Source organism: Erithacus rubecula (assembly GCF_903797595.1).
Source record: "Erithacus rubecula genome assembly, chromosome: 3".
Lineage (NCBI taxonomy): Eukaryota > Metazoa > Chordata > Aves > Passeriformes > Muscicapidae > Erithacus > Erithacus rubecula.
The window spans coordinates 79,223,970-79,248,858 of record NC_136689.1 but is presented as its reverse complement, the minus strand read 5'-3'; the positions used below and the strand labels follow the sequence as shown (position 1 = coordinate 79,248,858).

Genomic DNA, 24,889 nt, shown 5'->3' with positions numbered 1-24,889 from the left:
GAGGTTTACTCCAGGGGAGTAACTCTTCATCACTGATTGTGTAGTGTAGGGATTGCTGGGCAAAACCTGTCTCTGAAAAATGGAATTTTAAATTGATATTTTCTCTCCAAATTTTACCAAAAAAAAAAAAAAAAAAAAAAAAAAAAAAGCACCAGTAGTCTTTAGTCTTTCTGCATTTTAAGTTATTCTTCCAGGTTATTTTAAAATGTATTCTTCCACAGACACCACACAGTAAGAAGGAACATTTGTTTTCTGGTACCATAGGGGAAAAAATATGTTCAGCTTGTTAGAGGAGTTATAAAAATAGAAGGTAAGTTAGTGTGCCTGATGCTGTTATTGTGACATGCAAATACTTTGCAAATCTGTCCAAAGATTGCTGAGGTTTTCATTTTCTAGCAAGATAATATAACCAAAATCACTAGATTTTGGTTTTTGTTTTTATACCAGCTTTTTCAGTCAAACCTTTCTTTTATATGTAATTGTTACTTTTTTGTTATATGCCTTCCTAATGAGAGTTGATTGCTTATCTTGTGTGTGTCCTATGATAAAGTTTCTCTCTGTTTTCCTCATTTTGTGTAAACTGTAGGCCTCATTTTTCCCATATGCATTTTCTGTATTTCTTGTAAATTAATGTGTGCATCTTCAATGAGTTTGAGGAACAAACAGTATGTCACAACCCAATTTAGAGTCAGTAGCATATGATAACATATTGCTCTTAGCTGAAGCCCCACTGATTTTTGCATATAAAATGCAATTAAATATTATTGTTGTTGTTATGTTTTTGTTCCAGCTCTGTGCAAGGATTCTTAATTATGCCAACAGACTATCATTAAAAAGCTGTGTAATGCTATAAATAGATGTACTATAACTTACTCACATAAATCACTGCACCACAGTTTCTTCCTAATTTTTTCCATTCAGTTAAAATTTTCATCTAGCCAGTAAAAGACAGAAGCACGTTGTTGCACAGCATGGAATACATTAGCATTTTAAAGATCTGACTGTCTGAAGGTGAATTGGTTGACAAGTGTGATGATGATGCACTGAAAAGGGAGTGGCAGAACTGTGGTATAATATGCCTGTAATGCAGTAGGTGATTCTCAGGAAACTCTGATGACAGTTAAATAGAACCACGCATGTTTGGGATGCTGTAAAATGCAGGCAGTTGTAAAATCTGCAAAATGTCTGCTATACTGTCTGGGACATACTATTAAAAAAAGAATCAAGACAGCCTGATGCTTGTGGAGACTTTGGTAAAAAAATTGCATGTTGTACGAATATGTGTAAGAAAACAACTATCCATTTTGAGAAAGAGAGAGAGTTTTCTACATTATGATGAAAATGTAGAAGCCACATGATAAATGTCTGTTAGTCATAGTGAGAATTTATGGTGATTTCCAGAAAAGGCATTCCATTATTTTCTATGCCAGTAGGAGTAAACTAAGTATTCAGAATTGCAGTGACAAGGTAAATAAATTACATGCTGTACATAAGGACTTCAGCCCTTTTGGAATCTTAGGTAATCCATGAGGCAGGACAGCTAAATAGTTAAACTGTGGACTGTAGAGAGCCATGAGAAATATAGTGAACCTGCCTTGAACTTGGGATGGAAGGAGCTGAAGGACTGGCCACAATGTACACCACTACTGAATGTACATTGCAAGTTTTCAGAGGAGATTCAATATCCTTTTAACCCCCAAAATTACATTAAAATGTGGTCCTGCTCACTGACATTACTGTTAAAATTAAAAAAAGCCCTAATGGCATTCAGCATATACCAAAAGATTTTTATCCTCCAAAGGTGTCCCCAAAGCTCCTGAAGATGACTGATCCTGACAGAGCATTATACTGGATGTCTCCAGCCTTTTTCCAGAAAGCTTCAGGTTGATCATTAATTGATCCAATTCAATGATACTTCTCAGATTTAAAAACATGAAGATAGGCAATCCACATTGATAATGATTGAGACTTTTAGAAAACCCTATTTAAATCCTAACTAAAAGCTGTGGTTCAGGGGCAAAGAGGAAAAGAACATAATGTTTATGCACAGCAGACTTCAAACCCTTTTTAGTCTGTGGTTTCAGATCTGGAAAGGCTGTTACTGAGCACCTTTGCTCTGTAAAGGATGGGCCAAACATTTAGTCTGTGAAAGGACATGACCAGAGCTCCCCCAGTTACCCACTGATACTCATTTTTGCAGCATCTTTGTTCTCATGTGCCTGCTTCAAAGGGCATTCTTGCACTGCCTTTTCTGGGAAAGAGATTTACTGTGGAGTTCTCAAGCAATTTGGGGGTTTTTAATACTCATGAAAAATTCAGCACAAGATCAGCATATGGTTCAGTCACTGACTTTGTCTAGTATTTTACATTTTTTAGAGAAGAGCGGCACTGCTGCTGGATTCAAAGAAAGAAGCATTGCAAAACTCCTCTGGCTTTTCTTGATCATAAGCATACACACCATTATTGCCAGTTCAGTGACTCACTTTCTCCCTTTCTGGGTATAATATCTGAAACTTTCTTTCATAAATTAAAACTCTAAAACTCTTCACCCTAAAGATATCACAACAACTAGGAAATTATCTGCAATGAAACACATTTTCACTGGGAGGAAAAAACAGAGGGCAATGTAACTGAAAAGTTTAACTTTAGTTGACAAGAAATGCACAAACTCACTTGCAGTACTGCACTAGGGTGGTTTTCTAAAAGAATGCTGGAATTTCAACCTGTTTACATGGGTAGGTAATAAGAAATATTTTTAAGAAGCAGGGAAGGAAACAAGACTGATATAAGATTGAGATATTATATGCTTATATAGATATGATATGATATGATATGATATGATATGATATGATATGATATGATAAGATATGATATGATATATAATATGATGCAAGTTTTTAATTTCATGGAAATGTATGCTTGAGTTGGTCATGTGATTAATTAGCCCAACTGTATGGCATGAATTGGTTTCTTAGTCTGGAAAGCTACATATTAAAAAAATAATTAAATACACTCTAAAGAGGTTTTTATTTTGTGAGATAGGTTTGGTTTTGGGAACATTCTGGCATCAGCTGCAGGGTAGGTGCAGTGAGAGCTTCTTGTGAGCCACTAACTGTGTTAACAGCGATGCAGGGCTGTTTACCCTTCAGTGAAAGATGTGCTCTTGAGCAGATTAACAAACAGCCCTGCAGGGACAGCTGTAACCCCTCTGTACACAGCACTTTGTGGTAATAATAACTGGTGCAGTGTTGCCATTTTATCCCTATTGCCACATGTTCCTATCTTGTCTTGTGCCTGATATCCCTATGCAGGGCAATATCTGTGCAGGAGAATTTGCTCACAATTTTTCTTTATTAAAAAAAGGAAGATTTGAGCCTTTCAGCTATTGAGCTGTGGTGTTAATTCCTTTTTGCAAAGGGACTAGACTTAAAACCATAGAATGATTTGAGTTGAAGGGACTTTAAAGATCTTATATTTCCAAGCCCCCTGTCACAGGCAGGGACGCTTTCCATTAGACATGATTGCTCAGAGCCCCATCCAATCTGCCCTTAAATGATGGAGGATAACTTCTATTTAACTTCTATTTATGTAACATCCATTGTTGAAATACACTGCATTATTGAAATGAACAGGGGTTTTTTTCATGCATAGATACATAGATATAAAAGAGAGTATTTTTATAATTAATTACATCAGAACGAGAAGATGACATGGCAGGATTTTGTTATTTTGTGTTTTGATTTAATTTTAGTTTTATTATGCAGGTGAGCTTTAAGAATTTGGAAAAATACAAATGTGAGACATTCTGTCATACCTGTGCTCTTTGAACTTGTAAGTTGGTATACAATACTTAATTGCATATAGTACAAATAGGAGCAATAATTAGGCACTCACTTAGAAAGCTATCTGTAGTCATGCCTTAAACACACTAAAGTTACCTACTTTTGTAGGTAAGTTTTGTGAGTCATCTTGGGTGCATTCAAGTACCCATTAATAAGGAATACATAAAAAAAAGAAATAGTAAATGTTCTAAAGGATGACTGTGTTGTGTAGCTTTCCCGCTTTGTTTCCTTGGAAATTCATTAAAATGTTAAAAATCAGTCATACGAAAGCTACTTTCTCTCCACCACTGAAAGCAAAGTGTTCATTAAGTATGTTCTAGGCCAGTTTTAAAAAACCCAAAAATCTAAAAAGTAACAGAAAGGCATTGATTCAATTTAATCAATTCCTAATGTTTAATACTTCATTAACATATGTGAAAATTGGTAATGTGTAATTTTAAATAAGTACAAAAGCATCTGAAATTTGAAAAGGAATACTAAAACTTTTTTAAAATATTATCTTTTTGGAAAATTAAATTGGCATTGAGAAGACAAATGTTACTGTAAGTTTAGCAATTACTAGAAAGAAACACTTGGTATTTTTTTAACTATGCAGAAATTACCTGATTTGTCTTTTTCAGAGTCAGTTAATATTCAGAATTATGCCATGTGATTCCCCATAGCAAATCTACTGAATACTTTTTTTAATGCTTCCATGCTCATTGTGAAGGAAAGGGATTTTCTACACTTATGGAAGACTAATTGCAACAGTTATCTCAAGGTGAAGCATGAGGAGGAGAGGTCAAGGAATATATAAAATAAGTGGTAATGAATTCTCATGTCTATGTATTCAGCAGAGAGACCTAAAGAAGCTCAGGGATAAAATAACTGAAATGCTGCTGTCACCTCTCACATGGAGTCTGTCACCCAAAGTTGTGCTCAGGGCAAGAGGGAGGCAACTGTGACACCAATTTTTGCTGAGCCCCGAGGGACACCAGAGGACTATTGACTCAGAAACTGTGTCTATTTGGGCATATTAGTGTGGAAGTAGAATGTAGGATTTGTGTGAGGGTGATAGATGAAATAAAAGTCAAGACAGCTTTTGTAGAGGAAAAGAAAAAAAAAATCTCTGAACTTCTCAAATTTTATAGGTGAGAATAATCCACTTTAACAGGCTGCCTTGATTTCTGGAAGACAAGTTCCCTCACAAAATGGTCTTGGAGAAACTAAGCAGGCATGGTTCAGGCCAGATTATCTTTACATGATGAAAGATTAAAAATTTTATTAATTATGCCCATTGAGAATTTTTTTTTAAATGTCTGTTTTTTTTACAAGTCACCCATGTCTTTTCAGTTTTATTCATGATCAGATTATTTTTAAGTATTTCTGCATTGCTCTGAAACCTAAGTGTTTCAGTCAAATTTGCTTATCAACCATAAAATATCTACAAGTCCCAGAAACAATAATTTGTTGTTGGAGCATGTCCCACCAGTCTGCAGACTGTTATTCACAGAAGTGCTATAGTATCACATAGTTCAGCACAGTGTGAAGATCTGTCAGCTTTTACAGTGAGCTTTATGCTACCCAAAGGAAATCTGTAAATAAATTTGCTTTGTTTTATAAGGTATTTTTAGATCCTGTTCTTGTATAAAATAAAGCCTGAGTGTGCAGGTATACAGACAGTAGTTTATGTACAATTCTAGGAGATGAAAAGAATACTCAAGGAGTAATCTTACTGGAATTCATAACGGGCAGATTTACAGGGCTTTCTTCTCTCACTTTAATGTAACCAGATAGATTTATTTATGAAATAACATGGATATTGAGGGTAGGTCCAATTGTTAGTATGAAATAAACAGCAGGCATCTTCCTTGCTTCTTCATAAAAGTCTTTCTGTCTAGTATTTGCAAGTAGCCTCTCTTTCACTGTTCCATCTTGTAGTGTAGACTGGGCTCCAGATCTTCTGGTGTAGCTCAACATATTCTTGTTGAGGATTTACAAAAAAAAAAAAACAACAAAAAACAACCCATCAGATTTAGGTAATTGAAGGCATTTTAAATCTGGGCATCTGGCACAGCTATTTTTATGTTTCCTTTGTCACACTGAAGAAATATGATTTATTGCTGGTCTTTCAGTTCTTCCTGGGCCATATTTTGTTCCTTTCTGTTTGCTTCCTTCTATACTGGGAGCAGAGACATGAAAATGCTGCAAAGCATATACTGTTGGATTTCTGTACCACATACCACTGTACATCTGGGGAGTTGTCTTTGCAATGTGTTTCTGCTAGATACTAGAAACAAGCACCTGAATAATGCAAGTGTGAACCTATAGATGAGGAAAGTTAGTTGAAACCAGCAGAACTTGTTAGCAAAATGTCACCTTCCCTTTAGTGTTGAGAGAAAAACAAACTCTGAATAAGTTGTGCTGGAAAATACAAGGTAACTACTCTAGGTAGCTATTTCTGCCCTGAATTCAGTGAATTTTGCCCTGCTGGGAGAGCTGTTGGTTTTTCCGAGACAGATTGAGCTCCTGCTCTGAAACAGCTGCCGATATTTCAGCATACAGCCTCAGACCAAAGAACTGGGCTTCCTTGGAAACTGCAAAAGGAAAACAATATGGGACAATAGCAGAGGAACTTGTATTTCACAGACACATAAGATGCAGACCTTAATTTGTTAAAAAAATGCAATAATGATTGTCTCATTGTGTGGTGTTCTTCTTTGAAATAGCGGTTACAAGTTAAGGGATGAGCTTCTGCGATGGAAGTTTCTCTTCAGTCAGCCAAATACACAACAACATTTTGCTCCCAAATAGTTTATAGAATTTTCTCACTGAATGGGCTGCAGTCCATACAGGAGTAGGCACAGCTGCAAAGGCTTCACCTGCTGGAGCACTGAAATTGTTCAAACTTTAAGCCACTCTTGGTATGACAAAGCATGACTCATAGGTCCTTGGATGGAAACAGCTGCCAGTCTCAAAAAAAAAAAAAAAAAGAAAAAGAAAAGTTTCATTTACAGCAAAGTTACTTACAACAAGTTAGAATAGCTTTTCTCTTCAGCCAAGGAAAGCTCAAAATTGCTGATGAAACAGAGAAAATATCAAACTTTAAAATAAATCTCATACTGAGTCCTTCCAGGGCAGACTTTCCTATGGCCTTCTTCTAGCTTGCAGTGGCTTCCATCATTGAAACAGCCTCAGCAAGTTCCATCAGGGTCTCTAGAAAATTTTTCTGTCAAGAAAGTGGGAAATGCTGAAGTTGAGTGTACTGCAGTAGAGTAATATCTCACTTCTTCATGTTTTTTTCTGTGATTGCTCTATCCAGTCTTCTGAAAGGTTCTTTCTGCTGCAGTTCTAAGTGACTCCCTTTTAGATGGATCCACCTGACTTACAGGGATGTACTCCCTTCCAGTCACACTCCTTGGGAACAAAAACAAACAAACAAAAAAACAACAATAACAAAAAACCCCAGGTTGGTTTTTTTTTTTGTTGTTGTTTTGTTTTTTTTTTTACTACTGATACTGCAAAACCAGCAAGTTCTGCAATGACCCAAACAGAATATGTAGGATGGCCCTGATTCACCAGAGCACATCTGTGTATTGAGCACGTGTTTTATGGTTTCTTGGCAGGACTCAGGTATTTGAATGTTGCTTAGTTGTGCTGGATGTGGCAGTGGCAGTGCTGCTACAGACAGCTATGAGGCACTGTAGGGAGGAATCTATTTTGAAGTGCACCTTGGATTTAGGATTGAAAAAGAAATTAGCTTCCTCTTGCTTATTAATAACAATAGTCTGCTAACAAAAATCAAAAAGAATGTTTTATAGTGTTTCTTAAAATATGTGGCAGAAAATATATAGTAGTCTCATATTTTACTGCTTTCTTCAAAAATACATAATGTAAATGGTGGGAACAGCAATGGCAGTCTAAAACGAAAGTACATAATCTGTAACCCTTGCTAATATCATACAGAAGGAGCTTCTAAGCAGTAAATAATTCAACAAGAGGACTGGAGCAGGAACTAAATGTGAAAACAAATGTCTTGTAACTCTATAGATGTACATTTTGTGTTCTTTCTTCCTTTCTAGGAATTATGGTTTCTGTAGATTAAACAGTTGGTATTATGTGCCTGTATGCTGAGGTTTCAGTGTTGAATAATAAATTCTGATGCTGTGAATTACATGGTAAAGTTTTATCAGTTAGTATATATTACCCTCTAGTTTCTTTTAATTTTTTCTGTTTGAACAGCAATATGATACTAATTGTCAACATATTTTTTTTTCTGATTGATATATCTGTCAATCCGTGTTTAAAAATGCAGCGTTTCAAAATTAATCAAATTACATAAAGGCATGGAGCATATTGATGATGTATGCTGGAAATAACCAAAACCAGTGTTGGGTAAAGAAGACACAAACTACTCCCAAATTTCTATAAATTTTGGAAGCTATTTAAGTAATCATAGAATAGATTTCATTAATCCATAGCATATCTGCCACTCCAAATAACACTGCCAAAATCAATCAGCTGCAGCTATGCTATTGCTTTTTATAGTATGCCTCTTCACATGTACAGATAGGCAGGTATCAGTGTGTAAACCATGTCTATTGTAAAATAATAGACATAGAACATGGAATTGGTAAGAATTCGACCTATTTTAAACCCTTCAAGACCAAGAATTAAGACCTAATCCCTCAAGGATACAAACAGGACCCCCATCTTTTGCTGTGCTGAAGGACATTTGCCAAATGTCTCCACTGGATTGCACATCCCATGAGAGAGAAAGAGGAAGCAGAGCAGCCTTTGTGCAGGAGCCTGGCGACCTGGGAGTTCATCTGGAGCACTGCAGAAACAGGAAATACTGTACTTGCTTCACTGATTTTTAAATGGTTTCATTTTGGAGCAAATTATTTTCACCTGAAAAGGCTGCTAGGGCTCTACCTCCAAAATAACCTCATAAGCATTTCTCTGTGGGGATGAGAAGAGAGTTGAGATCTTGTTTTGGCAAAGGGCTGTTTTGATGAAGGGCTGAACGTGGAGAACACAGTTTGACCTGTGGATCTCCTGTTAAAGCTTGAAAACCCCTGGAGCTGACCCCCTGTTTCTGCCACTGGCCACTGTGGCTTGTAGGGAGCCTGTGTTGGTGGCCACAGGTTGCAGGGACTGAGGTGTTGAGCTGAGGAGAGGTCACTGAGAGTCACTTCTTGTCTGCCAAAGCTGCCTCCAGCCTACACTGGGCACATGAAACAGTCATGGAAAAAGCCTGCTTTGTGTACAAAATCCTAGCCATTGGGATTTAAAATGTTACCTAACCAGGGACAAAAGTGCCCCTGCCCAAACAGAGTTCAGAAGGACACAGGCAGCTCCTGGAGGCTGGAACAAGCTGCTCTGTGTAGGGGACTCAGTCCACCCACATAAGGTACCCTGACCCCTGAGGGGCTGTGGCACATGGACAATCCATGCTGGAGCAGGGACACACCAGAGGGCACTGCAGGCCATCAGTGCTGCAGGCTGGACCAGAGACTGGAGGAAAAGGGCAGCAGGGATCTTTAATCACAGAGCAGCAGAAGTGCTTCAGCACAGGGGCAGAAAGACACTATCACACATCTCAGCTTCCTACCCTGCCTGCCACCTCAGCACAGGAATTCTGATGGACAGAGCATAATACTCTGCAAAAATAAGGAAAACTGAGACCAGGGAGTGTGGAGGATGGGTGGTTGTGTAAGTGTCTGTCTCTGTGTTTATCTTCAGTTTTTGTCTTTTTTTTAATTTTTTTTTTAGCTGCAATCAGCAGTGAGAGGTCTGTTTTTGTTTACAGTAAATTAATTCTATTAAAAGTAGCTGACTGCAGACTGTTTTGCCCACAACAGAGTTCCGAGCACATTAAGGTGCCTCCTTTCAGCCAGGAGCTGAGGACCTGGTGGCTCTGTACAGAATCATAGACAGCACCCTCTCCTGGGCATTTCCTACTTCTGTGACCTCCTCCTGAAGATCTAATTCTTCTCAGTTGCATTTCTAGGATTCCAATTTTCTCAATGTGTTGTACACACAGACTTAGTGTCCCAAGAGGACAGGCTTTTCCTAGGGGACAAGGCACTGGAAGGTTGGTAGTTATCATTCCTGTCTTCCTGTGATTAAGTCTGAGTTCCTGTGTGCAAAGTTACATGTGTGAGTATCTCTGGAACATACCATAGAAAACACTTCCAAAATTGTACACACGGTAATGTGGAAAATGTTCAGAAAATAAAATGCATAGAAGAAAATTCAGAAAGTGTTTAGAAAATAAAACCAGGCTGATTCTGAAAGCTTTAACACTTGCTATGATTTATGCTAAATTTTGCTTTCTGGTTAGGCCTAGTAATGAGTGTTAAATACTAGTTTAGCATATATCTGCCCTACAGTAAGTTGCTTTTTTCCCCTGATCAGATTTCTCAGAGAACTAATTTTCAAAATTGTGTTTATATTAGAGTTTTTTTTCCAGGAAGAGGAAAGTTTTTCATTGTAAACTTTCTATCTTTAGTAGCTGCTGAATATAATAATTAAAGAGCAATTGGGAGATTTCTACAAGAACCTGTTATTCCTGTGATGGAAATATACTGCAAACCATTCTTGTTCCCTTTTATTTGACCATGGTAAGGAAACAAAAGGTCTGCTTTATGAATGCAGAAACAGCATTTACCCTCCAGACATCTGCCTGTTCTTTGATTTCCACCTAGTGTGAGTCAGCCTCCTCTGTCTTCAAGGCTAGGAAGTGAGCTGTTGAATAAATAGTGGTGCTCAGAAAAGAAGTGTTAAAATATACAGCTTGCAACATTAAAATTTATCATCACTGTTTCAAAAGAAGTAGGACAGCTCCTTACTGTAGGTTCGCTTTTCATTAATTTATGGGTGAAATGAACTCTTACTTCTACTTGAATAAACTTTTATCTCTGTTTAAACTGGCTGTTGTATGGGCCAAAACTATGTTTAGCTACTACTCTTGACTAATCTAATACAGAGATTAACTCTTTTGATTAATTTCTGTTGCTGTGTGGCCCTGCTTCTCACTGCTCTTTCTGACCCACTTTTAAGTGTTTATGAGCTCCTGATAAGTGCAGCTGGGTGCCTGATTCTTGATTTTGATCTTTATTCTGTGTAGTAACATTTGATCACTCAAATGTATGCTATCTGTAGACTATCCAATAAAATATTAGCAAATCACCAGTAAAATACAGAAAGAAATCCATTCTTGATTTACTTAGTAATCTGTAAGCAGATGCTCAAACACTGGAGGCAATGTCAAAGGTAAAAACTATCAGTTACATGCTATATAGAAGGCCATGGAAGAGTGATGCTGTCAATGTGCTTCAGATGTGATCTAAAATGCAGTGCTGTGCCTTAGAAATACTTTTGGTTTTGCTTTGGATTTGGTGCTTTTAACTGCAGGGCACATGAACAGGAAACTTTGGTCTTTGAAAAAGGGCTGCATAGATACCTTTCAAGGAGTAATGTTGAAAATCTTTCCTGACATGTCTCATAGATGGTTTGGAAGAAGTAAAACATGTAAAAAGAGAGATGAGTTTGGTTTTCTTCATTTCTATTGAAAAAATAACAAAATTCTTCTGATCAAAATGTGAAGTGAGTTGTACCAGAGTTAAATAGTTTATTGTTTGAAAGAATGGTATTGAGCAATTGCCAGCACTATAATACTTCACCATGATTAAAGACTGGTATAGTAATAAACATGTTATACTCTTCAAACTGATTCTTTGCAAAATGCTGCTTCTGTCTGTTCATTGGTTCTTGAAATGTGCAAAACTTAAAGGAAGAATTAAGAGGATGAGACAGAAAGAAGCCTTGTAATTCTGTGAGTTAATTAAGCAGCTCTGGCTGTGTGTGTTGGTGTGTTCCCTTTTACTGTTACTGTGCTGTTTGGTGACTCGTCGCTTGAACAGCCGCAGGATAGACACGCTCTCTGAAGGTGTAGTGAGCATCTCTGCAAAGTTAGTCATAAACAGGCTGCATATGCAAACTGGAATCTATGCATAAACATTAAACATCCCCTAGGTTCCATGCAGGAATTTGTCTTTGCCCAGTACGTGGTAAGCCTATGAATTTAAATGAGCTTTCAGTCCCCCACACTGAAACACTGGCGGTGCTTTTGCGTGTGTGTGTGTTGATTTTCTGATATTGATAGTGTAGCTCCTGGCATTGCCAAACTTGAAATTTCACCAAAAGGGTCATGAAAACAAAAAGCCTTATGGTGCTATGCTTGGGGGAAAACTCATTTTCTAAGGGGGAAACAAAAAAAAAATCAGAAATTAATGTTGTTAACCAGGGAGGCGGCATTTAGAAGAACAGATGAGAACAGAGGAGAGTTCATAATTCTCATCAGGAAGGATGTTATCTGTGTCATAAAGCCTGTACTAGCACCAAGTAAAAGCAAAAGCAGCAATTTAAAATGACAAAAGATGTGATATGTAGGAGATTTCTAGATGTCACAAAAAATCCTCGCACCTTGTCTGGTTTTGTCGAAGTCAATAAAAGTGTTTTGGAAGTATTCCAGGAAAAAAAGCCATCATAACCAAGTAAGGGGCTGTCACTAAATAGAAAAATTATAAATAATCAGTATGAAAGAGAAGGTGCTGTTGTGATGGATTTGTATTTGGAAAGAAACAGAGTGATGTACTCAACAATTTGGTAGAAAATCAAGTAATATGAAAATGTTTTATAGTATTTAATGGGTACAGGTTTGGGTTAAGTAACTTTCCATAATCAAAAGATTTCAGTAAGATATTTGATGCAGTGATGCTCAGCATAAAAGTACTGACACTTCCCATCAAAAGAGCACAGTCTAATGGATTTTGAGTGGAGTAACTGGAAGTTATCAGTGGAGATGTTCAATGAACTGGTGCATGTGTCGTGTTCTGCAAGAATCACATCTCATTTTTATGCTATTTTATTTTTTTTACTGATGATATAGGAGGCATGTGAAGACATTCACAGACAATAACTTTTGCAGAATATGTAAATACTGTTCTGATAATAAATATATTCATATTGAATACTTTAGAAACAACATTAGTCAAGAGAGTTTTTAATAACTTTTTGACATCATTCTAAAAGAGTATGGGCCATAGCTAGGATATTGTAAGGCTGCAACTTTGTGCAATATTTTGGAGAAAATGGGAGACATGGAATAGCAGACAGGGAACTCCAGGGATGTTACAACAGAAGGTTGCACAGAGTCAGTCATGGACATACTGAGGGAAATAAATGTACATATGTCTTTGTTTACTGGAACAAAATGTTAGGATTTGTGTCAAAAAAATCTTAAAAATGCTTGAAGGTTGTTGAGAGTTTTGAGAAGAGACTGTAGAAAATACTTAGGAGGAGATTTTTACACCTAACTCTGTTTACCTGATCAAAAAGACAGTTACCTGTGTTTACAGGAATAAGAGTAGGAACATTAATCTTTAGCTGAGGAAGATATAATGGGGCCAAGGCTTAAAAGTAAGAATTACGGAACACATTTTTAACAGTTTTTAGCAGTTTATCTGATTAACCACTAGAGGTTGGTGAATTCTCTATCTTGATGTCTCTCTAGTCAAGACTGAACACTTCTCTTGTTGTGTATAAATTAAATCAATTTATTGGCTTCTGCTCAAATAAATGTGATGGAGGTTATTAACATAGGCTAAATTTGAGGAGATAATAGCATGTAATTTTTAGGAATATTCTCACCTCTCAGTTAGGAGTCCAAGTTAACTTTAAGAAAAACAATTTACAACTCTTTATTCTTGTAGGTATATTTTAGAGAATGATCATGAGGTCTGGGTTAACAGTACGGTAATTTGACAAATACCCTCTGGGTCACCATCTCTATCAGCTTCTTGACTGTTCCATCAGTTTGTGATCAGGAATCAGCAAAATTCATTTCTTGTGGGTTATTTATTTATACATTTCAAGGGCAGCTGAAAATTTGATTATTTGTGTTTATTTCTAAATTTTGTAGTGAAGCAGGATGCACGCATAGGTTAATTGCTTCTCAAGCTCTTACTGCTGCCTTACTGACCTGGTTTGTCAGACTTGCTAAATAGATGATTAGATATATGCCACAGGAATCTGAGAACAAAATCCAACACACAGAAAAGCAGAATTCAATATTCAGTGCCTTAAATGACATTGGAAGGGACAAAAATATCCCTATATGGGATTATAGAGACAAAAATATTCCTATAGTCCTTTACTGATCTACAAGTATATAGTTTTTCTGGAGACTTCTTGAGTATCAGAAAAAGATTAACAACAAAGATGGACATTTCTTCCAGTAAGACCAAAATTTGGACCTGCAGTTCCCTCCTTTGACAGAGAGAGAGCAAGAGTATTGCTACCTCAGAATTTTAGTATTAGATTCTGTGAATTGCCTTGAAGGACAGTTTCTCTCCATTGACAGCAAGGCACAAAGTTGATTTTTATACAGTGAGTCCCATCAGACCACCTTTGTTTCTCCTTAATGACATCCTGTTACCTATATTATTCAAGAGATCAGACTAGATGGAAGAATATTTGGCCTTTAAATCTATAAATTCATATGTTTATGCTCAGTAAAGAATTGATAGGGGTGCAATCTTTCACAAATGAGTGAATCAGTATTGATAATTGGCATAACAAAACAGGAATGGGCAAATAAATGAAACATTATTGCCTCAGGCCAAGAATAGGTCGATTTGTGAAGCATATAAATAACCTAAAAATAACCTGTACCTGTTATTTGAGGATATTTTGCTTGTTAGTTGCAGAACAGCAGTATGGCATTTTGAGAGATACTCAGGCACAATTGCCACTTTGCAGAAAACAACAGTGCTATGTTCTTCTGAGATATGCCAACTTATTCTAGCTAAGAAAGCAACCAGAGTTTGTCAAGCCTTAGAGGAGTGATGTGCAACTAAGGATCACTAAAGTCATCTGTATGATTCAGGGAAAATTCTGACAAAGAGTTGAACTCGGATGTGAGAGATGGAGAGAATAGGAGCTCAAATAGCAGTTTGACATATTCCACAGAAAATCTTCCGCTGGAGAGCCCATGGAGGATACCTACTTGCTATCCTTCTAGTGGGGTCAAGGTGGAGAAGAGAGAAGTACTTTGCCCTATAGTACTGAAAGGCACTTTAATGTTGTATTCAGTGGGCTCCATCTTTAGCCCAGGACTTTAAAGGTATCAACTGGAAATGACTGGAATGGTTGAGAGGATAGCACAGTCCCAGGGAACGTGAACAGTCAGGAAACAGTCTTGTGTGCATCAATCCCCTGTATGAGCTCTTAAGGTCATGTTGTTAATATTCTAGGGAAGGACATTTGTGAGGATATTTTCATTATTTTCATAGCACACCAGTTTCTCTTTCACCAGAAGCAGGTATTCTTGTTTTCTTTCTGAAGACTTTTAAATGGTACCTCTTGACCTGCATTCAGAATTCTTTCAGCTTTTTTTTACAGATTAGAGCTCTGAGAGTGGCTTCTCTGTCTACTACAAATAAGGAAGATTATTGTCAGTGTCTTGTATCTCGGTTCAACTAGTTTTTGATGTGTAGATTTTCTGCCTTTTGGGGAGAATAGTACAGAATGGAATGTATTACCAAATATAAAGCCAGCATAAGCAGCAGTCTTGATTTGTGGTGTGCCTTGAATTGTTCCTGCAGGAATTTCAGTGCAGAACATTGTGCACTGTGAGCACATGGTAAGTGGTGATCAGTAAGGGTTTTGATCCTTCCACTATGCTCCTTTGAGTCAACAGCTGACAAAGCAGGAAGGAGGAGGTCTACTTATGTGCTGTGCATTTCTTAGGATCTTTAGCTGACCAGCCCAGCCACAGTGTTCATGGGTAGTTGAGATCCACCTTCTTTCGCAGCTGTCTTTTAGTGAAAGAAATTAAAATTAACAATCACACAAGAGATAATGTCAAGACTGAAGTGTGAATGCTTGCAATTGCAGCCTGCAGGGTGGAGAGGGTGGCTGAAGGCTGTGTGTGCAGCTGAATATGGCAAAGTGCTCTACAGCGTGCTTCATCAATTGCAGCTCTCTAAAGCAACCTCTGGTTCAAACCTCTCTTTTGTACAGTGAAAATGGAGGAAGGTGAACATTGTTTGGAGGGAATTCTGGTGTGGTGAACAGCTTCATCAGGCTGTTTAAACTGAATGGAGTAGTGGGCTCCCCTGAAGAGACAAAGAAGAGTGAATATTGCATCTCTCCTGATGTCCCCTACAAAAGGAGGGCATTCTGTTTACCTTTTCATCATATGATTCTTTAGCTTGTAGTTGATTTTATGTGCTTCCTATGAAAACTTTTTATTTTACTTTTTTTTGCTTGCTTCCTTGGAAACATTTGTTGCTTTATGACCTTTTGCCAACCTTTCTGAGTTTCAAAAATGTAAGCAGTAGCTTGGACATTAGGTGTCTGCATCACTTTGTGTCTGGAATCATAACAGTCATAGGAAGACAGTGAACCAGCTTGCATTTACTATCCATGATATAAAAAGAGTATAGTGATACAAAATTGTACCCAAAAGTACTCACCTCTCATTAACTGTGTAATTATAGTTGCTAACAAGTCTGAACAACCCTGTACTGTTAGATAAAGAGAAACCTGGAAGAGCAAGTTTTCATTATTAAAAAAATTGATTGGTTGTATAGGTATTATTTAGAAGTTAGCAAAATACCTCTACGAAGGAACAGTGGAAGTGAAACATTGCCAATAAAAATAAGCAATGAAAATACACTAGTCTCATGGATGTGAACTTGCTAAAATGCCTAAACATTCTAAATTAATCTTGCATTTAAGAAATAAATTATTAGTTCAATATTAATTAGCAGTAAAGCAAGATTCTGTCTTGATTCACTGAAATAGAAGGTTTTGCCAAATATGTGCAGGAGCAGTTTCACAGGGCCTCAAGTAATTGAATGTTTTGCTTACAAGTGCACAAATGCTATGAGGAATGTGAATTTTTCATTATACTTGACAGAGATAGATAGCCAAGGTTGCTGCAAATATTAGGAGAGTCTATAGCCCTGTCATTGCTGTGCTCTACTCAAGGTCATAGACCTGAACAGGAGTAATTATCCCAGGCAGAGGATTGGATTAATGGCTACACTTCTTCTGGTACCTTCATGAACAGAACTGCAAAGTCTCCAAAAATACTTGTGAACCAAAGAGAATGAATCATTCTGAGTAACACCTGAGGATCATGCACATTTCGAGGTCATCATCTTTTCTGGTGTAGCTGTTTCTCTGACTGTGTCAGGGGCTTTTTCAGATGTCTTCCCCCTCTTCACTGGTTCAGACTTCTAGTTTTTATCCTTAGCCAGAAGGAGTCTTTCCTGTCCAACTATGGGAAAATGGGGAATTCTTGTTCAGTTTCAATATGGAATATGATAAAGCAAGAAGGATTTTTTTTTTCCAGAGTTCTTGTTTATCTGTTTTCCAAAGTAGGAAATCAGTCTAAAGCTGTCACAGGTAAAATGAGCAAAATGAATGTGTCAGAGAGCTTTAAAAGAAGTAATATCAAATGAACAAGAAGACCCTAATACCAAATGATGAGGAAAAATATGTAGTTTGGGTTTTTTAAATATTCAGTATGCTTTTAGGTTAATTTAAAAAAAAAAAGTCAAATTCCATGTTAAAGGAGAGAATACCTATCAAAATGTTTTGCAAAAGTTCGACATTTTCAGAATGTTTTGTGTTTTTATTTTAGTTTCATCTAACTGCTGAAATTATGCCAGAACATTTAAAATTTAAAAAAGAATAATAACTTATTCCTGCTTGAATCAGACTTCATTTTCCTGAAAGTCCTCTGGACTGGCCTTGTGACTCTTGTTTTATTTGATTCATACTAATCAGATATTGAAAAGATTCCTGTAGATAAATTCATCATATATTGAGCTTAGCTTAAGCTTTTTCTAATGTACACAAAACCTTAAAGAAGGCAGGTATTGCTTGGAAATGTGTGTATATCTCTGTCACATTCTTCAAGGAACTGATTAACTTTGGAGCTTGTACCAGCCCTGAGTGCAAGCCTCATCAAAATGTTCTGCAGTATTGACAGCAGGGTGTGCCCTGCACAGTGTTGATGCCATACTATCTTATTGTCCTTAAAGAAACTGTGGAAATTTCCTTTTTAATTTTAGGAGCGTCTTCTTCTTTCTTTACTGCCTGCTCACATTGCCATGGAAATGAAAGCAGAGATCATTCAGAGGCTGCAAGGTCCAAAGGCAGGCCAGCTGGAAAACACCAACAACTTCCACAATTTGTATGTCAAAAGGCACACCAATGTAAGGTATGGTACTGTAATAAAATTTATCAAAAAATTCAGAAAAAAAAAATGAAAGAAAGAGTTAAGGGAGGAATTAAGAAAATATTTTTTAAAATATGTTTTTCAGCAACTTAATATGTAGCATCCCTTAATTTGATCAAATGCTGACAATGCTCTATTCCAGAAGAGCCACAGAGGTGTGTTAATACAAAGGATTTGTTGAGAAAAAGCCACACAATAATAGGTTTTTTTTCCTAATGTCTTCATTTTTCAGGTTGAAGTACCAAATCCTGCTTCCATGTATACTAGTCAAAATTGTAATTTGTGTCAGTGATATGATTCTGATTTTGCAATCAGAATTTTGCAATCCAATTTTCATAATTGGAACAACTTCTCAGGATCTGTATCACGTAAACAGAGGCAGCTGTATCACATATGTATTTTGCACAGTACTGAGATAAAATATTCTGCTGACAGATCTATTTATTCATTAAAAATTTCTAGCAGCTTGAAAAATAAATAACTTTAATTTCAAACATTCTTTCTTCTTTATATTTTTCCTGTGTCTGTTTGTTTGGTTTTGGGGTTGGATTTTTTTTTTCTTTCATTCTTTGTTTTGTTTTGTGTTTTGTTTTTTTGGTTTTTTTTTTTTTTTTATTGGACAAGTAAGTTTGAATGATATTCTTAGAAACTGATTTATTAAAAATATTGCAGGACTTTTGAGGAAGCTCATGTTCTCTTGTGAGCACAAATACTTTTTGAAACAATTACATCGCTATTATTGTACTGCTGATTTGTGAGTTGGAAAAATATTTCTATTTTTTCAATACTGTAGCAGAGGTATAGAATGTTTATTAATACCTATAAATACAGGTATGCCTATAAAAGTTATACCTGAGAAGGTAATCCCTATAAAGATAATTATAGGTGTATATTGCCTATAAACACAACACCCATAAAGGGAAATCTACCTATATATACATAAATATATAACTAAATATGCACTACAAATGTAGCTGTATTTATTGCTCTGCATTTAGTAGTGTCTGTTTTGGGTGTGGGCATATCCCAGTGAAGTGCAGAGCCCTTGCTCTCAGGTTTTGCTGCTGGCTGAGGGATGTGGTCCTGCAGAAGGAGGCTGTGACCAAGATCCTGTTCATTTCTGTTGCAGCATCCTGTACGCCGATATCGTGGGATTCACTCGTCTGGCCAGTGACTGCTCGCCAGGAGAGCTGGTGCACATGTTAAACGAGCTGTTTGGCAAGTTTGATCAGATTGCAAAGGTGGGTTCCTGTGGGCTGCTGCTCCCATTTGAATGAGAAACTCACCCTTAACATGTTTTTTCTTTCCTCTTGGGGTGTTCGTGCAGCATTTCTGAGACTTAGGCAGGAAGACTGGATTTGGTCTGGCTGTGGTCTGAGTGCAACAGTACATCTCTGCCAGAGTGACAGAGTCTGTGAAACCCAAGACAGCTCCCTAATAGATATCTGTCTCTTCAATAGAGACCGATCATGAAGCCAAATAAAGCTTAATTGCAGATGAAGAGTTCTTTAAATAGATTTTTTGCAGTAACAAGGATTAAGAAACTCGAGATAGAAAAGTGTTAGTCAGTTTTCAGTTTTCTGGTCTCAGAAAAAGCATTTAAGAGACTGAAGGAGAAGAGAGACAATATTGATCAACTCAATTTTAATCACTGACCACAGCCTCGACGAAAAAATCAATAAGAATCAGAAATTTTTCTTCTGCTCATTTAGGTGTAATTTTTATAAAAATTAAATCAGATTTCATGTGTGAAGGTAAAATCAGAAAGCTCAGAACAGATAAACTTTTCCTGTGTTTTTTATTTGTTGAGAAACTATTGTCCAGAATTAAATTTCAGTTTTCTAAAAATTAAAATCTTTACATGGCCTTTGAGTATAAAATATGGAAACACTATTGTGATTGCTAGCTCCTGGAAGTATTTCATAGTACATCTTCATAGATGTAAAGGGGTATGTCTTTTGATTTCATATTTCAAACAAAAAGGCTTTATTTAGATTGATGACATGATAGTTCTTTATTCTCAGGTGTGAACATGTTTTAAAGTGAAATTACTTCCTGCTTTTGCCCATTGAGGACCATAACTGGTGGAAGGATCAACTAAACTCTCACAGCATTTCTGTTGTAGCAAGCCCTTCTCTACTGAAACAAGCTGCAGTAGAATAACTTTGCTAATGTCATGTCAGTCAATCTTTGCAGCAGTAACCCTTCATTATGTATTTAAAATTCAAAGTGACTGTCTCACCTTGCTTTTTTTTTTCCTCCAGGAAAATGAATGTATGAGGATTAAGATCTTAGGTGACTGCTATTACTGTGTTTCTGGACTACCTATATCTCTTCAAAATCATGCCAAGAATTGTGTGAAAATGGGGCTGGACATGTGTGAAGCCATTAAGTAAGTACTGAACTTTTTAGGAAAGCCTTTAAAACCAGTTTCCTTCCACTAAAGTTATACTATATCTAGGTGAGCTACACTTGGCAAAAATGTGTATCATGTGGAGATCTGGATATTTGGGAATTCTGTGTGTGATTTATTTTTTCAAATCAACTGGACTTTGATTTTACTTGGTATACTCTTCTGTAAATTTTTATGTTTTTGTCTAGATCACATTAACCACCATCTGATTAACAAAGTAAGAAATTGGCCCATCCTTGTGAGGTGTATCTGTGGTGTGCACCTCTTCATGAAATGGATAATTATGTTGAACTGTGTTGGTCTTAATGATTAAGAAAGTAGCCGTACAATATTATTCCTCTAATCCTTAAGTGCTGCCCTCATATGTGTGTAATTGTAGTCACAAGAGGGTCTTGGCTTTTTGTTATCTGGTCTTCTGATTCAATCCAGGGTAATTACTCTATGGGTAGGTTGACTAAAGCAAATTTGGCTTTTCCCTTTTATGTGTTCATGGAAAAGGTGTAGTATTTTTGGAAACCAGTATTTTGATCTCCTTGCTTTAACAATCCTTTGTAAAACCAACCTCAGTAGGAGAATCAGGTTGCTGCATTCTCTAAAATGTTGTTTCTTCATCCAAAAATTGTTGTATCTTACATAGTGTCCAAAGAAATCTATTTTAAAATTAGTACTTGTGAGTATTTCTCCTTGCCAAGCCAGATTAAAGTCTACAGATTTGGTAGCATTTCAGCTTCTTTCATTAGATACTTTCTCTTTTCACTTAGATATACTAGAACAGTACTGCAATTAAGCCATTTACTTTTTTAGCATACTAGAGTGTAAAGCTACTATCCCTTCTGTAGAGCAGTTGGTAAAAGGGTGTCCATCCCAAAATTCTGCCCCTCCCTTGTTGGTTGGCTTAAAAATGTTGGGATTTTTTTCCCTAGCCTTTGAGTGAAAATGAGAGCTTTCTGGTTTGCATTTCAAAATCTGTGTGCTGTGTGAGAAATGTGAGTTAAGAGCATTTGCATAAAGTTTATGATCAACCTGTTGCTTTGTTACTTAAGAGGAAAAAGTATAGGAGGTCACAGGATGGTGGAAAAACAACACGAAGCTTGAGCCATAAAGTGCCCTTCACAAAGAACTGAAATATATCACACATCATAATGCAATGTTTCACTTGAGCTCAGAGAGCAATCTGTCAGTTCCTCACACTTCAGAACTTCCAATTTCCTCTGAAATAACTTTCTCCTCAGGCTGCTATCAAGTATGTTCATTGTTAATGCAGTACGATCAGGTTCTTGGTAAGAGCAGCCTTATAGACTAGAAAATTATATGTTAGTTGTAAAGCATATCCTGATCTGACTTTATTACTGTAGTCAGAAACCCCAATGCTCCCATAGACAGATGCCTGATTACCACAGCCTGTTTACAGAAGGAGTAAGGAATCTGCACCCTGTGTTTTCACATCCTTTCACAGTATTATGTCAAGTGTCGCAGCCTGCAGGTGAATGAAAATTGCTGATTATTAATCAACTCCATATTTTGTTGTGTAATTGCTGCATATTTGTATGGAAGCATCTCCTGGTATACTTCTGTGCCCTGTAAAAGGAGAAGTTGTAATACTCTTGCTATGGGCAGTGTGTCACTCAATATGTTTGACTTGCTCTATCTATCTTTTTTGTCAGAAATTATTGTTGTATTCGGTCACTGAGGTGCAAACTGCTCCCTTGGTGTGTAAGATACTGAAATAAACTAGTTTTCTGTTTATATTAGTAGCTCTATATAGATTTTACCACCTGAATATGGTTTCAGTTCCAGTTCTCTTTGAAGCAAAAAAGGAGGAATTCTGCCAAATTGCCAGGTGAACTGTACTGCAAAGTCTTCTTCGGGGTTCTTACCTCCTGTTGTGTAGCTTCATTTTGAGCAATTCAGCTTCTCTATGCTATGGACTGTTCCCATTTAAACATGGATTGTAGTTCCATTGATTAATTGCTTTGCTCCTCTGCTCTATGTTGGAACAAATCCAGTGTTTCTTATAGTTTGCAGCCTGCTTGCCCAGGAATGGGATGTTCTCTTTATCAAGCCATAAATGCCAGTGATGCCTGTGATGCTGAGAGCTGGCTACCTTAACTGGGTACTTTAAGGACAGAGCTTATCTGTTAAGGCAAAATATGTTTGTGTGTGAATATATGTGTTGTTTCCAATCAGCTCAGCCTCTAGCCCCTTGTCAGTCTGGTGACTTCCTTATTTTCCTGTTAGATATGATTTCATTCCTGCAGGTCTGATCCAAAAGGAAACTATGCTGTTAAAGCTGGCAATTTGCAGGGAATTAAATGCCTAAGGCTCACTCAATGTGTGAAGTGTGTAAGAAAGGGCTAGGTGAGTCTTAGATACCTTGGTCCATGAATAAAGTTCAAGTAAAGCATGTAGATTCTTTCCTAGTGAGCTGAACTCTTGCTTGTATGGAGTAAAATTGTGACAATTACCTGCAAGATAACCATGCCTCTAAAAAATGCAGAATGCTTGCAAACTCAAATTTCACATTGCAATAAAAAAATTACAGTCTTGATGAGTATTTTGCCTGCCCAACCAGGCTGGGCACACAGACTGTACTGTGCTAAAGGAAACCAGAGGACAGGGTGAGCAGAAAATGAAATAAATGTGGGAAGTTTCAGATATGCTTTCTGTGGGGAATGCAAACATTCTCTGGGGATGTGATGGCCTGCATTCTTGAATGCATTCAGTGCCTTCATTGTCATAGCAATTGTACAAGGAGTTCAGGAGAGAAGTGGTAAACTACTTCTGTTTAGAGTTACACTGCTAATTTAATGTCTTCTGTGGTTTCTTTAATTTATGAGACAGAAGAGATCCAGTTCTGGCACAATTCTCTTGCTCCTCTGCTTAACTCCTGAGAGCTTATTATAAAGCACACTTTATTCCACTTGCTCTGCAGAAAATGGAAGGGCAGTCTTTTGACAAGCACTCCTAGAGGGTAAATGTGCCACTTCCATTTTGCCCAGTTTTTCAAAACCCTTTTTTCCAAAGTGCTAGGCTTGTGTCATATGCCTTTGTGCAGAGCAAAGTGGTGTTTGTGTTTTGCAAACTGCTTACAAAGATCATTTACAGGCAGTTCATTTTCAAGTGTGTCAGCTACACAACAGCAGTGTAAAATGGCAATGTGGAAAGAAATGCCAATAAACACTTGAGAGACACAGACAGAATTAAAATACTGTCAGTCATGCTCCTGTTACTTTCATTTCCCAGAAAAAAACCCCACTTGAGAATGACTCCTTAAATGCAGGATTTACCATATCAATTTAAGCCTGTTGCATTCTATGTTCCCTCAAAGAAAAAAAAAAAAAAAAAAAAAGAAACAAAAAAAACCTGGCACATTAATTCAATAATTCAGAAGGTACACAGCTGATGATTCTCATCACTGAAATCGAAGATGTTGCTAGAACTATACACCCAACAGGAGCCATTTGGGTTCCTTATTCTGTAGTTGTTTCTTCCTTTAGCTGTTTCTTCCTGAATTTCTCCAAGTGTATGTGCATGTTCCTTATGGGTCCACATCAATTAGGGTATGTAAATCCAGCTAACTTGTGATCTTCCCATTTCTTAGAGCTGTCTATGCCTGTAGATATCTGAATTAGTTTTATTACTCTTTACATATGTGGTTAGGTACCCATATGTCATATGTCTGGAAATGTTCAGGTTGTTTGACCTCCATCAGGGATTCAGAAGAGCTGCTTCTGCAAAGATAAATGCCTGTCTTATGTGTAGGGCTCTTCTGAGATTTGGGATGTGTTGAACAGATACTCAACTCTGTCACTAGAAAGGTCAAAGGTTTAGATGTGGTCTGAACAGTGAGGGTAGCCTTTTTATTTGCTCTGTAATGTTAGTGGGTGCAGCATGCACTAAGCACGTGGAAGGTTGTTGAGGCTGTGTTCTCCACAGCCTGAATGGCACTGAGCCCATGTTCCCAAAAAGAGTACAAGCCCCAGGCTGTGGAATGTCCTGAGGTGTTGTGTTTTTCATCTTTTCTCTCAGATATGGCAGATACTAGATCTGATGTAAACTTTAGTGTCTGTAGATAGAAGGGTGTAACAGTAGTTCCATACCTCCAAAATCAGCCTGTAGAACAAAAACAGTCCTTAAGTTGTACCATGAGATTAAACATTTCCACTATTCATAGCAGCCCTCCCAAATAATTTCAGATGAATATAAAAGAAGGAATTTCAGACATAGAATTGAGAATTTCTACAATTGTTGCCAATATACATAATAGGAAAGGTATCATCATAGCATTGAAAGAATGGAAGCAAGCTAAGAAGAGGAAAATGTTATTACTGTTGT

General features: G+C 37.1%; 1 protein-coding gene across 1 annotated transcript in view; it reads left to right on the top strand.

The window, feature by feature from the left end:
• ADCY2 (adenylate cyclase 2) overlaps window positions 1–24,889 on the top strand; it is a 197,480-nt gene that overhangs the window by 110,724 nt on the left and 61,867 nt on the right. The window contains exons 5-7 of the mRNA XM_079301150.1: window positions 17,975–18,123; window positions 19,271–19,382; window positions 20,406–20,533. Coding sequence (XP_079157276.1) covers window positions 17,975–18,123; window positions 19,271–19,382; window positions 20,406–20,533 — 389 coding nt within the window. The remainder of the gene's footprint in view (window positions 1–17,974; window positions 18,124–19,270; window positions 19,383–20,405; window positions 20,534–24,889) is intronic.